This window comes from Artemia sp. Qi Xiang Cuo, chromosome 2, assembly GCF_049724085.1.
Source record: "Artemia sp. Qi Xiang Cuo chromosome 2, ASM4972408v1, whole genome shotgun sequence".
Taxonomy (NCBI): domain Eukaryota; kingdom Metazoa; phylum Arthropoda; class Branchiopoda; order Anostraca; family Artemiidae; genus Artemia; species Artemia sp. Qi Xiang Cuo.
Window position 1 is genome coordinate 81,941,904 of NC_142795.1, and position 16,711 is coordinate 81,958,614.

Here is a 16,711-nt window from a genome sequence, read left to right on the forward strand (position 1 = left end):
ATGCTTGGGCAAGGCTATGCAGATGAATGTTGGCAAAATAAATGGTAAAATTCTAATCTAGCTACTTTTTGCTATCTTAGAAAGCAGTTAAGTTAGGAAAATGAAACTATAAGTAATGAATCCAGGGCTAATAATACACCCTGGGAAGGTATTGCCAAGCTTCTATGTTAATGCTCTTTTGATCTCTGAGCTTTAGAAATTTTGCCTAGGCTACTTGACAAGTCTATACAGGGGTGTCCCATTGGGGGAAGGGGGATGCCCTGCCCCCCCTAACTTTTTGGCATTCAGTAAAATTTTTGCTGAAGGCAAAAATTTTGCTAAATCAGCCTAAATTTAGAAAAATTCTTGATTTCTGCAGAAAATTCAGCATAAATCAGGTAGCAATTCAGTCAAATTTAAGAAGTTTGCCTCTCCCCCCTCATGGGTGCAGGGAGGGGGAGGCAGGGGGCAGCTGCCCCCCCCCCACCCCTAGACCTTCACTTTACTTGCAGAAGCAGAATCAATATTTTGATCTATGTGATATTTTTGACCTCACAAATCCCTTCATTCAGGCTCAAAACTCCATAAGCCACATTGCCTTTACATTTATATATAAAGGCAATTATAGAAATACATAAATAATGGGTAGGGGGCAGCTGTCCCCTCCCCTTGGCAAGAAGCTACATACACCCATGCCAATATAACTTCATCTCCCTCTCCATCACACTATAAACTGCCCCCCCCCCTAGACAATATGCTGCCTATGCCAATGCCCCCCCCAATACAATGAGCCTCAGGATGCTCCTGGGTCTATCTATTGAAATTTTGACAATATAAAATTTTACCTTAATTTTCTGTTATCAGTTCATTTTTCTCTGGTTTTACCTCTGAAAACTCAATTCCTGTTATTTGAGAATTTTAACCCATAGACTATCAATGTTTGTTTTTTCTAGTCCTAAATTTAGTAAATGTATCTGCAGATCTTTGAAACCTCATAAATTGGGATTTAACAAAGTTGTAAAGCTGAAAACAGTTTCCTTGTAGCCTAGCCTACTTCATTTAAGCAGAAGATCTATTTTGCAAGGCTTTAGCTTACTTTTATAACAAAAAGATTAGCCTAGGCCTATTAAAAGTAGGCCTAATCAAAATTCACAACCCTCTAAAGGGCAAAGGAATGGAGGTGGGTACTTCCAAATACCTTCCAAGGACATACTTTAGTCTGCAGAACCATCCCTGAAAGTTTCATTTTCCTAACCTAACCCCTTTCCAAGATAGTTAAAAGAAGCTAAAGTAGAAGTTTACCTGTTTTTAGGGTATACAGTGCAAGAATAAGTTTGAAAGCCTATGTTAAGAATACTAGGCCTAGACTTAGGCCTAGGCTAAGTCACTTATGCTACAAATAAATAAAAGTGAAACAACAATGAAAGGAATTATGCAAAACTATTAAAGTTTTAAAACTCAGCATTCTTTTCAGTGTAAACATTGGATGTAAAGACTTGAAAAGGCCTTCCTAAAATAGCCCATAGGCCTAATTCAGTCTCTGGATCCACTACCAAAAGTTTCAATAGCCTAGCCCAGGTATTTTTCTAAGGATACTAACAATTCTATCGTGTATAATTTTACGAAATACATTATTATAATTTAAAACTTACTTCTTTTATTCAGAAAGACTTAACATTTATTTTAGCTTCAACTGTAGAATTTGGCCATTTAAATTTTATTTTTGAATTTTGCCCGGTAGCTGCCTGTTGTCAATATTTATAAAACGGCCAGATACCGTCTTGAGACACACTTTTTCAGCGAAATAAATATAGCAGAAAAGTAACAACTTAACAAGTCGTTTGTTCCCATGCCCAAGAGATTTCTTATCCTACTTAGTCTGAAAAAGAGCTGCGTAAATAGCTTCCATGCCTCCGGATTGATCGCGAGGCCTCATAATTCCATTCAGCATTTCAAGACATAAATAAATCTCATGATCTGCCGATACCCTTAATTGACATTTCAATTACTATAGAATTTGGGAAAAAGTGATCAGATTCATAGCGCAAATTATGGGTAATGAACCGAAAAAAATCAGTTGAAACAAAATCGAACGAAAGTGAAAAGCAGCATTAAAGTTTAAAAATTTTTTTACATTCTTTTATGCAGCGATGGTACTTGTGTAGGTTATATCAGGGTGAAACTGAAATATTAAAGTACAAATACTCAAATTCTATTCTGATTCATTATGGTTCTTCTTAATCTCGACACAACTGAAAAAATTGGAAGATGCTAAAAATAAAACACAATGGCATGTTCTTCCTACTAAAGCTGATGCAAAAAAGGCTTTATATGGTCCGAAAACGAATTGAAGCTACCTGCAAAAACCTTGTCGATTTATTTTATAAATATTTTCTTAACAGTCTATTGAAAATCTAACGATGTCAAATGACTTAAAAAATAGAGCAGAATTCTATTTTTTTAGTCTGAACTTAAAAAATAGAGAAGAGGTAGTACTTTTTCGACCTAGAAAAACTTCTTTTCGGATTATTAGTGACTCAATAGTGTGTACTATATGTAAGATGTATTTGTCTCCTCACATTAAATTTACAGGGTAGACAAGAACATGAAGATCAAGAACTAAACTTTTCGTTGGTTTAGTAATTATTCAACATTATATTTTATTGATTAAAGAATCATAGTTTGATTTTTTTACGTTTCGCTGATATGATATTACCATATAATAGGGATGGTCACTTATAAATAACGCTGCTCACGGAGAGACAGTTTCACCCAAACCTTTATAGTTCCATTATTTTCGAATGGCCAAAATTTTAAAAGATATACATGTAGATGTGACATAAATAACATTTTTCAGTGAATGGACTCGAAATACTTTTAATAACTCTTTAATAACATCTAAAATCTAACAAAAACTATTCAGTTTTTTAGCCCTCTTATAAAATTAAAGTCTTTACGATTACTATAACGTAACGAATTACGAATTTATGTGTAATGCAAACGTCTTTTGAGGTGCCAAACCCAATTTGCAAATTATTATCCTAAAAGTTCCCATTTCCGTGCCTATTTGTGTTTATATTTTATATTATGTTATTACGAAGATAATTTTGAAATAAAACGTAAAATTTTTCCTAAATATAAAACTATGCTTTATTTCATATTTGCCAGAAGTACAAAACTGTGCTTTAGATAAGAATAATATTAATAAAAATGAATTATCTACTATTATCTTGAGTTTCAATTGAGTTTCAAACACTTAGGATATTGCTGTTTGGCCTAATTTTTAGAACCAGGAAACAGTGATGATTCTGCTTAAGTCGGATTGTCGCTCAGGAGCTGGTTACCGTATTAGACTTGTTCTTAATTTGACCTAAAGTTCTGAAGCTGCTTAATTTTTTTGACATACAAAAAGAAAAAATATTTAATTTGATAAAACGAAAAAAAACTAATATTCATTTTATTTCTCTTTTAAATCAAAACAAGAATTCAACAAACAAACAACTGAACCCAATAAACTAAACACAGGGAACTCAACATATGAGCTCAACCTAGGACGCTTAATACAACAAAATCAACCCAGTCAATTCGTTTAAGGAAACTTTGAATAATTATCATGCTTAAAACCAAACGCCGCGAGCTCAACATAGGTTTTCAGCAAAGGAAACTAAAAACAGGAAAATTAACACAGAAAGGAGACTCAACATAAAGTGATTCAGCAAAACTAAGCTTCAAACCCTGGAAATTCCAAAGACTTCTCAACTAAGGCCAACTATATGCATGCAGTTGAGTTCTTGATAACTCAGCAGCCAACAACTCAGATAAGAAAAGTACACGTACCAGTAATTTAACTCAGTAGATAAAAATGTTAGAATGTTTTGTTGCAATAAGAGAAAGCAACGATTGGTACTCTTGATTTTGAAAAAAAAACACCTTCGTCTCGCATTTTCATGTCGAAAGTTGGAAAAAATGCCCAACCCACTGATGTTTAAAAGTACGTCTTTTGTATCTTATTTTGCAAAAATTGAAGTGAATCTCCATCCTGTCCTACGTTGTAGTGAATTGGCTTAAATGACAGATTATGCATTATAAAAAGTATACTAAAGATCTATCTCTAATTTTGAATGAAGTTAATCCAAAAATTAACGTGTAAAAAGCAAGAGAAAGAGAGAAAAAAAGCCAAGAACACTTAGCAATGACTTTGGAAATGCAAAAAGAATTAAAGGTATACAACGATTTTGTTCTGGTGAACTTTCGGTCACCAAGCATGTACCTTAAAGACATTTTACCTACCAGGACCGATGAACTAGATCTATTGAGAAAGAGACTAAACGCATTTTACAGACTTATTTACAAGAAATGCTTGACAGAAAAGAATCGGCTAAACTTCCTCAAATAGCGAAAGTGTGTACAAATGAATTATTTATTTATTTTAAAATTTGGAATTGGTTTAAAAAAGGGTCAAATATAGTAATGAACATATAAAAGTGAAGCAACATCAATTGAATGAAAGACTTAAAATGGGAAAAATGCCAGCGTCAAAAAACATTCTCTATATCTTCCGTCTCTTATTTCGAATACTGATTGGAGAATCTTCAAGAGACACTTCACGACTTTGAATCTGAAACGAATGAAGTCAATCAGACTGATTTTATAATTAAAAGAGTCAGGATGTTTGTTTCATCTATTTAAATCCAATTGTAAATATACACTTTAGATGGGGAATGTGTGGGCTGACTTGGTTTAAACGATGAGCCGTTTTTACTACGTGATGAATGTGTTACTAATCGTGATAATCCTGATTACTGATCGTTGTTGTGGGGACAATTTTTTTTTTTTAACAGGACCTAAAAGAGGAGGAAAAAAGAAATCTAATAGCGGAAATAATTTTCTATCGTTTTATATTATTTTCTATTATTTCTATCAGATTTACGAAAAATATAAAAGCATTTATAACCAAGTGTTGATCTATTAAAAGCCTTTAATAAAAAAGAGCAACTCCATTTTATCATAATTCAGAGAAAGACTAGTAATGGAAAGAGACCAAAAGTAATTGAATTAGAAAGCAGCTTATGGGTGCAGCTAATAATGAGAATGTCATTCACGTAAGCTAGGCATGGGATGTTAACAATTCTGAAAAAGCAAGAGGTTGGAAGAATATTCAATATATTAGACACACAGAGTTTGAAAATAGAAGGAGATAAAACTTTCGCTTGTCTGACGCCTTGCTTTAAACAAACTAGACATTATGAATAATGACCGTTAATGGTTTTAAAAGAGAGGTAAAAAATTCTGCCAATACCCTAGGAGATAAATAATGAAAAAATAAATACTATTAGAATCTAGAGAATAAACATCTTGAGCATAACTCCAGTAGATCTGGAGTTTTACCTTCCCTAAAAAAGGGAAAGGATAGTCATGTGAAACATATCGGAAAATCGTAACTCCTGGAGATTTTTAGTAATATGTATACACACTAATAATGTAGTGAATTTAACGAAATTCTCTGTGTTCTATTTATTCATCTCAGCCATGAAGCCATCTCAGCCGTCAGCCGTGAAGACAAAAAGGCAACATAAAACAAGTGGTTAAGATGATGAAGAAGAATTCAGATGTCAGATGACAGCTGATCATATGAAGAACTTTGAACATTTTAAAATTTCTTTTTCGATCCGAAAACTATGTATCGCGCCTTACTTTACAATTGTATGCTATACATTGCACAGAAACGATCCGGAGTTTTCTTTTATTCATGAAAAAAAATATATTGTTTCTAATACTTAAATAATTTTAATTATTTTCTCTTCGTTTCTACTTAAAGTGACAAGGGCAATAACACATATTTGCCCCTGAGCCCATCTTAGGTCTAATCATCATGCTGCTGCATCAGGACCACGCGTTTGCCGACTCGGTGTGCGTGAACCAACGTGTTACTGGAGCACAAGCAACTGAACCCCTGTAACTGAACCACCATGTAACTGAACCACCATGTAACTGAACCACCGTGCAACTGAACCCCTGTATATTCGAACTCCCTTGCAACTGAACCCCCGTGTAACTGAACCACCGAGCAACTGAACCCCGTTTAACTAAACCCTCGTGCAACTAAACCCCCGTGCAATTCAACCCCATTTAACTGAGCCCCCGTGTAACTGAACCCTCGTGTAACTGACCCCCCGTGCAACTGAGCCACCGCGCAATTGAACCACCGTGCAACTAAACCACCGTGTAACTGAATCATCGTGCAAGTGAACCACCGTGCAAGTGAACCCTCGTGTAACTGAACCATCGTGCAACTGAGCCACTAAACTCAGTTGGCCAGTATTCTAAAAATATTAGGCAATATCATTGGGTAAAATACAAGTTAGAATTTTCACATATCCAACCTTGTTGGAACTGTTTGTTTTTTAAACTCATGATATAAACGCCTGTCAAGATCATTCATAAAAAACTTTATTTTGTTTTTGCAAAAGAAAAAGGAGATCCGATGTCACAAATCATTAAAGCTGATTTATTTCTCGTTTTTTTTCAGATGAATCAGACCTTTCTGGACGTTAAGTAATAAACATATGTGGTGAAAACATTTGAATTTTGTGAATCTAGATAAAGAATTCTGATCAGATATCTTTGAGGAGATTGCAGCTAAAAAGAACATGGGAGGCGGACTGGTTGCACTGGTTGCACACAACAAGTGTTTCAACTAGAAATGTCCTAGGTGTACACTTGAGAAATTTAAATTAAGATGCAATGTCCAGATTACCAGAAAAAGGTCAAATGAATCAGCTATTCGCAGGGAGAGGCGGAACAAAAACTTTGAACAAAGAAAGCCACTGTCGTGCACTTTTTCTATTCCCCAAGAATATAAGGATTTAGTTCTCATTGACTCAGGAGAAAATGATGACAAAAGAATTTTAGTTCTGGGAAACAACAATATGGCGAAGGTTAGGCAAAGTTAGAACATTTTCACCACGTTGAGATTTAGTTATAGCAAATTCAGACATCAGAATGGCACAGGCACAAAAAAATGCTTTTACATAACTTCAATGTTCAAAAGTCAAACTGAAAGAGCTTTGGGAACCGGTTGTAATTGTAAAATCGATGCGTCTATTTGCCCCTTGGTACATCTTTACCCAAGCCCTAATTGAATTAAATAAAAAAAAAAGTTTTCTTTAACTGAAAGTAAGGAGTGACATTAAAACTTAAAACGAACAGAAATTATTCCGTATATGAAAGGGGCTGTCCTCTCCTCAACGTCCCACTCTTTACGCTAAATTTTTTTATTGTTTTGAAAAGTAGAGTTGTGAGAAAGAGTCAAACTTTAGCGTAAAGAGTGAGGTATTGAGGAGGGGACAGCCCATTTCATATACAGAATAATTTATGTTCGTTTTAAGTTTTAATGTCGCTCCTTATTTTCAGTTAAAAATTCTTGTTTTTATAATTTAATTTCTGAACATTTTTGAATTAATGCAGGTTTTGAATTTGGCTCCTCGAACACGAATAATTAAAACGAAATTAGGATATTAATTTTACTTTTTTAAACTAATAACAACCTTATAATAACCTATGTTTGATTTTTGTTCAAGTTATTTAATAATGACTCTTGAATCACAAAGGCTGTATAATTAGAATAATAACCTCTTTTAAAAGTTGAAAAACACTTTAGCGTAAGAGTGAGGTATTGAGGTGAGGCAACCCCCTTATATACCTAACATTTTCAGGTTGTTTTAATGCTGCTCCTTTCTTTATGTTGAAAAAACTTGCTTTTTTATTTAATTTCTGATTGTTTTTTAAATAATGCTGGGAAATCCAGCGCTTCCTTCCTGAAAATTCTCTTCTCCCATTAAAAATTTCACCATGGAAACACCCTTCCACGTAACCCCCTCTCCCGGCCCTCCCCCCACCAGAAAAAATTCCCCCTGAAAACGTCTGTATACTTCCCAATAACCAAAACTATATGTAAACAATGGGCAAAGTTCATAACTTTCAGCCCTTCCCCCGGGCACTGTGGGCGACTAAGTCGTCCTCAAAGACATAGGTATTAATTTTTTGGACTATGTTGAACAAAATGGCTATCTCAAAATTTTGATCCGGTGACTTTGGGGAAAAAATTAACAGGGGAGGGGGCCTAGTTGTACTTCAATTTTTTGGTCACTAAAAAAGGCACTAGAACTTTAAATTTTCGTTCGAATGAGCCCTTTTGAGAAGTTCTAGGACCACTGGTTCGATGCAATCATCCCTGGAAAAAAAAAGAACATAAAAAACCAATAAACACGCATCCGTGATCTTTCTTCTGGCAAAAAATACAAAATTCCACATTTTTGCAGATAGGAGCTTGAAAACTCTACAAAAAGGTTATCTGATACGCTGAATCTGATGGTGGGATTTTCACACCAATAGAATCATTAATATTCTATGACTTTTAGGGGATGCTTCCCCCCTTTCTAGAAAATAAGGCAAATTTTCTCCGGTTCGTAGCTTTTGATGGGTCAGGTTGAACTTGATCAAACTTACATATTTAAAATCAGCATAAAAATACGATTCTTTTGATGTATCTACTGGTACCAAAATTCCTTTTTTTAGAGTTTCAGTTACTATTTGGCCTGGTCGCTCCTTACTTACAGTTCGTTACCACGAACTATTTGAAAGTTCATAGTTTGCAATAAAACCAAAACGAACACTTTATCGGGCTATGCTTTTGGAGATAGGTCCAATCCTGAAAGTTTCAATCAATTTAGAGGGTTTAGGGATTACACTGATGAGTAATACAAGTTAGAAACCGAAAACGAAGCGAGAAATAGATTTTGAGCTTTTAATCAGCTTAGTTCTAACTTATTTTCAGGCCTTGACTTAGGTTTCCCCAAACCCCCATGTTTTCTATGATCGTTTTTTTACTTTCTATTCGTTTTGGGCTTCATTTATTTTTTTGTAGTAATTTCTGATCATTTTGGTTTGAATTATCATAGGAATTTATTTATGCTGGTCTTTGGTTTAATAAGGCTCTTTACTTTTCTTTGAAAAATTGTTTTTCAAAAGAATCTTTTTAATTAATTTAAAGAAAAGGCAACAAAAATCAACTTTTTGTTATCGAAATTTTTAAAGTTCCGATATTTTCAACACAGATTTTTATTACTCAACGTTCTGGAAAGGTCTGATTCATCTAAGAAAAAAAAAAAAAAAAAAAAAATCAAACCAAAAGTTTCCAAACACAAAGAGAAAACAGCTTTTGTGTCGGCCCCACCAAAGCAGGTAATTAACCTTTTTCAAACCAAACGATAACCAACTACGAGCGTAAAAATACCCTAAAATGAAAACAACAAAATAAGCAAAGTGGCAAAAAAAAAACATTACAGTATGTAGTAGCCGGCGTTTAACCCCCCCCCCCCGTGAAAAACATACCCCGGGGAAGATACCGAGTGGAAAATACCACCTCGCGGAAAACACCCCCTTGGGAAAATACCTACCTGTGGAAAATCACCCCCCAAAAAATAACACTTGCGGTTGGTTAGTCTCCAATCACTTTCGGCTTATAAAGAAAAGACTAGAAATGCCTGGGGATTATCGGACAATCTCTACCTTCATCCTCCTCTCGTCTCTCCCTTAGAGCTAATTCTATATTTATCTGAAGGCTCAATGAGAGCTGAGATGCAGGGTTGCCACCGCTGGTTATTTATCACCAGTTCTGGTGATTTTTCATCCTCCTGGTGATTTTTCTGGTGATTCTCTTGAATCTGGTGATTTTCATTTAATTTGGTGATTTTTTATAAAATTGGTTGACATTCCATGCATGATTGGTTTCGCTGTCTTACTGAGGTGAAATAATCAGTGAATTTCATATTTTATGTCTTGTTTTTACTCGTTATTTCAAAAGAGTGGCGTCATTTTGGGGTTTTTTGTATCCTTTTAGCTTGGCAATAGGCTTGCCAATAGTTACAAATTTTAATTTATAAATACATACACGTGTGTCCCATGTGTGATAAAAGCCGACTGAGGCTCAGAAACGGAAATAAGATTTATCACCGCTTGTCTGATATTTCAGCTTAGACTTGACCCACGACAATTTTCCGGAAGTAAAATAAATATATAAGAAATTGACACCATTTGAATCGTCTTTTTCAGAGCTAAAGTTCACCACTAAGGATATCAACTATGGCAGGAGAATTAAAAACGCTCATAAGCAAATGAAATTCGATTTGAGGACAAAAGAGAATTATTGGGGTTATTCTTTTCAATGGAAACCTAGAAAAAAGAAAAAGAAAAGATTTTGCAAAGTTTTTTGAAAAGATTTTGCAGATTTTGCAAAGAAAAGTATAATAGTAGTTAAATAAATAAAATTTATTCCAGTAACTCCAGTAACCAGTAACTTCATGTCCAGTAACAGGATTTTAGGTAACGATTTCAGTCTTTGCATGGAATTACGGTTTTAGGTATAAATTATCTTCCTTCTTGAACAGTTGACGGCCTTTGAAAAACAAAATGTCTTAGCTCAGGGTGCCCAACGCGTCTTTTTGGTGTAAAGCTTGTCATTATTGACCACCGATTTCTGGTGATTTTTGTGAAATACTGGTGATTTCTGGTGATTTTCTCGGTAAAAAACTAGTGATTTTTATTTGGTTGTGGTGGCAACCCTGCTGAGATGTTTTGGCATCAAAATGGCATCACCCTTTGAGGTATCTCTCTCACTCCCTAGCTAAAAAAACAACCAGATAAGCCCAATGCAGAAGTTTCAGTTCCTTTTTAAGTTTTGTAATTTGTCTATTGCTTACAGATAGTATTTGTCATTGGAAAACATACGGATATTTTTTGCGTGTGGGTTTTCTGGAGAATTTTCTATGAGAAGAAAGTTTTTGCACGGAAGGAGGGGGGCAAGACTTACACATAAATTCCTTTTTTCCACTTTCCTTAGTACTTCTCAATAAACTAAAAAATAACACAATTCTAATAAGATTTTCAAATTTTGAAAACCATAATTTTCGCGAGGGGGGTATTTTCCAGGTGAGGGGTTTCCATGAGAGGGTGGGGGATATTTTACGCCGGGGAGGGGGTAAACGTTTAGGCCCGTAGACAGTGACAGGGCGAAGGGAACCCCAATTAACAAACATAAAAAAGGAGAATTAAATCTGGATTAAAGAGTTTATGATGTCCGATTTTCTTTGTTTGTGTGACAACAAAACAGAGCTTTTTTATTAATCATCTTGACAGTCATTTATATCAAGACTTTAGGAAGCAAACAATCCCAACAAGGTTGAACATGTAAAGATTCTAAATTGTGTTTTACCTAATGTAAGTACAGTGGTTGAGTTGCACGAGGATTCAGTTACACGAGGGTTCAGTTGCACGGTGGTTTGGTTGCGCGGTGGTTCAGTTGCACGGTGGTTCAGGTGCACGGGGGTTCAGTTACACGAGGGTTCAGTTGCCCAGGTGTTCAGTTGCAGAGTAGTTCAGTTGCACGGTGGTTCAATTGCACGTTGGTTCAGTTGCACGGTGGTTCAACTGCACGGTGGTTCAATTACAGTGGTTTAGTTGCTTGGGGTTCAGTTATACGGTGGTTCAGTTGCAATGGAACCGTAATTTCATTACAGTATAACAAATTGACTTTTTTCAAATAATTCCATCCTCTAAAGAATAATTTTTAGCACAATCTGATTATTATTCAACCTAAATTTTACAATCGAACATTGGATTTACACTCAGCAATCAAGAACGTATCCAGGATTTGTTTCGGGGGGGGGGTAGAAAAAAACTTTAAAAAACGCATCAAAAACTTGTTTTTATTCATTTTTGTTACGTTCTTACGAGTCGGAAAAACATTTCCGGGGGGTCAAACCCCTTAAACCCCCCCCCCCCCCTCCTGGATGCGGCCTTCTCAGCAATACTCTTATTGTATCTTATTACACAAAATCAACTTACCAGAAACTCCTTGTCCGGAACTCGTGATAGGAAATCAAGAAGCTCATTGTTTGGAACTGAAGTAGGTCTTAATAGTTTTCTCGTAAACTTAATCGTTCCCCATATCATTATGAGCCATCGAATATTAATCAGGTACAATAATAAACTAACACCAAAAAGGAGAAAAACAGCAAGCCAAGAAAGAAAAGGGACGGTGAAGTTGAATGTGCTGAAAAGAAAAATTGATAATCATTTACAAAGCGTAAGGACAAATTCAAATATTAGTGTCTTAGTAAATAATGATAATAAATCAAGAAAATAGTAATACAATTAAGAGTGACACCATATTATAGGCAAAGTGATAGGCAACAAGGAATGTTAAACTTAATAGCTCAGAAAATGGGCAATAAGACTCCTGGATGGCTGAGACTAAATTGGGAACAGATTACAAGCAGCCTGAATTTTTTGAAGATTTCTTGAGAAGTGAAATATCCTTGAACAGGGTGATATGGAGAAAGAGACAGTGAATTACCTTCCACGGGTGGAGAACTGGCCCAGACAATCTTTTTATTTATTTTTTTTTTAAGAAAATGCAGAATAAATCTTCTTTTTTCTCTTTTGGATTTTGTTTTTTTTCTTGTTTTAGACTTTTCTTTCGCTTCAGGGAGAGGCTAATTTTTGTATCCCTTAGCTGTAACCACAAATTTGGAAAGGTGGTCAATTGAAATGCTTCTCAAGGCCTAACTTTAATTATATAGTCATTTCGAATTATTTATCCACTATCCGTTCATTTCCATTGCACCATTCTTAGGGAACAATAGGTGCCAGTTAATTATTACTAATTTATAGAAATGACTGGTACTTGTGCATTATATGGTAAACAGCGCTATAGAATGTTCAAGGAACTACTAATGGAAACCCGTCAAACGGGTATTTGCAAGAGATAAATTGATGGCAAAGAGTGATTTAAAATTGCGGTTACTATATTTAAACTGTTGTTTTAGGGGTTTAGGGCGGGGGGAGGTACCTAGGTTTGGTCAGGTTACGTATTTAATATATGCTATGCTTTGCCACCATCCCCATTCCCCTAATGTGCGAATATATAGTTTGCCAAGCTGCTCCCAACAGTGTAATATACATTCAAACACACTTTGATCCTCCTGATCTAGATTGTCTTGCTTATAACCTCCTTCAGAACAAGTAAAAACCAGTCTTCAGAATTATCTCAGAAGTTTGTAGTACGACAGTAATGCTATCTGAGTACTGGTTCAGTGACATCTTGTCATTATATTTTCCTAAATAAGCAAATATTTGAATAATTACTATCCAGATTCATAGAGAATTTAAACACCCCATGAAAAACTGTAATCAGGCTTTATCTTTGATATATGATACTGAAAAAAACGAAAGGGCGTATCATACATTTTATAATTTTATGAAGGGGCGATCTAGAGCAAAATGTTGGGGGAGGCTCAACGTGACAAGGGCGCCAATGAGGAAAGTCCTGGGGGGCCCAACGTGACAAAGGTGCCAATAATTGACCAAATTAACAAATTTATTCTAAAAAAAGAAATGAGAGCGCCAGAAAAAAATGCTGGGGGGGTCCCCCTTGATCTACCACTGATTTTATGTGAGATTATAATAGAAGCATTTATTCTTTTTGGGTGGGAAGAGAGTTTACTTTGAGGATTTAAATGAGGAAGTTGTGTAAAAACTACAGTGTTTATCTTAATATGAATTGAAAAAATTTTTCCACAAAATAAGTTTTTCAAAGAAAAGTAAAGAACTCCGTTAAACAAAAAAGGAACAAAAATAAAATAAAATAATCTACCAAGCGTGAAACCACCACAAATCAGCATCAATAAACAAATGAAACCCAAAACGAACAGAAATTACAATAATTAACCGAGTCAAACTCAAAACGAGCAGAAATTAACATAAGTTGGGCGCAAAACCCCTATGCCTTCCCAAGGCCAGAACAAAATTTGCACTTTACTGAAAAAATATAAATTATTTTTACTTTTATAACTTTAATAAATCAAATAATATTAACATTTTTATTACTAAATATCAGTATACTTAATACCAGTATGTTCAACTACGTTGAACAAAATGGATACCTCAAAATTTTGAAGTTTCTACGAGAACGCTTTCAATAAAAACTTAATATGCCCCCAGGGCATAACTTACATCCCTTGCCCAGAGGACTGTGGGGTGAGGGGTTGTCATCCTGAAAGACCTAATTTCCAAAACTTTCAACTACGTTGAATAAAATGGCTATCTAAAAATTTTGATTGGATGTGTTTGGGGAAAAGGTGAGCGTGAGAGGGGGGTTAGTTGCCCTCAATTCACTTTCGACTATTAAAAAGGGTACTATCCCTTTGAATTTCAAATCGAATGAGCCTTTTTTGAAGTTTCTACGACAAAGCCTTCAATAAAAACCTTATATGCCCCCAGGGCATAACTTGAAACGCCTGGCAACGAGGGTTGTGGGGGAGTGTCCTCGTCAAAAACATATTTTATATCTGGAAATCAACTACGCTGAACAAAATGGCATTCTCAAATTTTGATTGGATGTGTTTGGGGAAATGATGAGCGTGGGGGGGGGCTAGTTGCCCTCCAACCACTTTCGACTATCTAAAAGGGCACTAACCCTCTTAATTTTCAATTGAATGAGCCTTTTTTTAAGTTTCTACGACAACGCCTTCTATAAGAACCGTATATGCCCCAGGGCATAACTTACAACCCTTCCTCGGAGGTTTGTGGGGGTGTGTCCTCCTCAAAAACATATTTTCTATCTGAAAATCAACTACGCTGAACGAAATGGCTATTTCAAATTTTTAATTGGATGTGTTTGGGGGTATGATGGGCGGGGGGGGAGGGGGCTAGTTGCTCTACAATCACTTTCGACTATTAAAAAGGGTACTAGCCCTTCGAATTTCCAATCGAATGAGCCTGTTTTGAAGTTTCTACGATAACGCCTTCTATAAAAACCTTATATGCCCCCAGGGTATAACTTAAACCCTTGCCCTGAGGGTTGTGGGGGAGTTTCCTCCTCAAAAACATATTTTCTATCCGGAAATCAACTACGCTGCACAAAATGGCTATCTTAAAATTTTGATTGGATGTGTTTGGGGGACTGATGGGCGTGGGGGGGGGCTAGTTGCCCTCCAATCACTTTCGACTATTAAAAAGGACACTAGTCACTCCAATTTCTAATCGAATGAGTCCTTTTCGAAGTTTCTGCGACAACTCCTTCGGTACGAAGTGTCCGGCTGAAGAAAAAAAAAATACATTGTGCCCACATCGTTCTTTACTTAGGCAGCGCTAGAGCGCTGCCTATGATTATGGCCTTACTTTGAGATCTGTAAACTAAATTTCGTTTAGAAGTCTCCCTGCCTAAGGTGCAGAAATACCTCTCCAACCAATTATGCGCAATCTCCCCTAACTCCTACAAAATATGCCCTGGTACATCCCTTATTCACCAAAAGAAGACAAATTTTCGTTCTATGTCTCGGATTGCACTTAATTTAATGTATGCATAAGCTCAGGTAAAAAATAGGAAGTCAAATTGTTTTATTTACAAAACTTAATTCCGAACTGAGATTTTAAGTCTGACTTAAACTTAGTCTAGTCTCTAAGAACTTAAGTCTGAATTGGGTGAATTCAGAGCCTTAAGACCTGAATTGGGTGATTTAATTTAAGACCTGAGATGCAGGCGATCTAAGACTGGTTCTTGGGCCTGATTTACCACCAGCAATTTTGGGAAAATGTTTAAATTGCTCTTCACAAAAAGAGTTTGTGATATTTATTGCTTTTTATTTGAGAGATAATTTTCTTCTGAATAAAATTCATTGTTTTGACAACGTGCGCCTTATAGTTCTTTTGCTGCAGCAATATTGGTTATTTTTTTTCCATAAGAGTATATGTTGCGGTTTTCTTTTTATATAAGTATCTGTCGACAGGTTCTTTGGCTAGAACATATCAGTGTTGTCAACGCGGTATAATTGTACGTTTTTGGTATAATTTGGAGGTCCTGATGCAGTACGGCACATTTAGAAATTTTTTGGTACAATCAAATTTTCTAGTACATTTCGGATTTACTTGCTCTTTTCCGATTCGGGTATATATTCAAGTTTTAGTTAGTCAAAATTTTTCTTCTTGTTGCGGGAAAAGTTTAACCTACTCTTCAGATGGTACAAATTAATCTCTTGTGGTACAATTTTAGTTGAAAAACCGGTACAGTTTATTTCAAAGCGTTGCCATCCCTGATACATAGATGTATCATTCATGAAATTATTTAAAAAGTAAATCTGCAAGTTGCTTAAGTAGAAAAGTTAGAGATTAATCGGGAGCAGTAAGCTGTAAAGTATTTACTTTCAAATTGAAGTGTTGTCATGATATTATCTTTAGAAAAAGAAATTTAACAACAGTTATAACTTACTATTTTACTTGTTCACCCAATGATGCCATATAGCCAGTGTTGTCATGATATTATGTTTAGAAAAAGAAATTTAACAACAGTTATAACTTACTATTTTACTTGTTCACCCAGTGATGCCATATAGCCAGTGTTGTCATGATATTATGTTTAGAAAAAGAAATTTAACAAAAGTTATAACTTACTTTTTTACTTGTTCACCCAACGATGCCATATAGCCAATTGAATTTTGCACGGTTTGAGTAACTTCCTGTATAGCCTGTAATTTCATTTTTAAGCTTTTTTTTTCTTCCTGTAACAAAAGGAAACTAGATTATTTTCGAACATTCTTAGATAAATATTAACAAGTGATTGTAAAAATCTTACTTCTTATTTGTTATGCGAAAATGTTTTCAAAGTTTTATAATT

At 35.3% G+C, this 16,711-nt stretch overlaps 2 protein-coding genes across 2 annotated transcripts in view; both read right to left on the reverse strand.

Annotated features, from left to right (window-relative positions):
* The window catches only part of LOC148955690 (uncharacterized), a 39,649-nt gene extending 37,937 nt beyond the window's left edge, over positions 1 to 1,712 (reverse strand). The window contains exon 1 of the mRNA XM_089108304.1: positions 1,632 to 1,712. The gene's annotated coding sequence lies outside the window, so the exon portion shown is untranslated. The remainder of the gene's footprint in view (positions 1 to 1,631) is intronic.
* A 2,679-nt stretch (positions 1,713 to 4,391) lies between these two features.
* The window catches only part of Mctp (multiple C2 domain and transmembrane region protein), a 357,697-nt gene continuing 345,377 nt past the window's right edge, over positions 4,392 to 16,711 (reverse strand). Inside the window, exons 18-20 of the mRNA XM_089108305.1 lie at positions 16,489 to 16,595; positions 11,884 to 12,091; positions 4,392 to 4,597 (exon numbers count right to left, since the gene is read on the reverse strand). Of these exons, the coding sequence (XP_088964431.1) occupies positions 4,529 to 4,597; positions 11,884 to 12,091; positions 16,489 to 16,595 (384 nt within the window). The 3' untranslated portion in view covers positions 4,392 to 4,528. The remainder of the gene's footprint in view (positions 4,598 to 11,883; positions 12,092 to 16,488; positions 16,596 to 16,711) is intronic.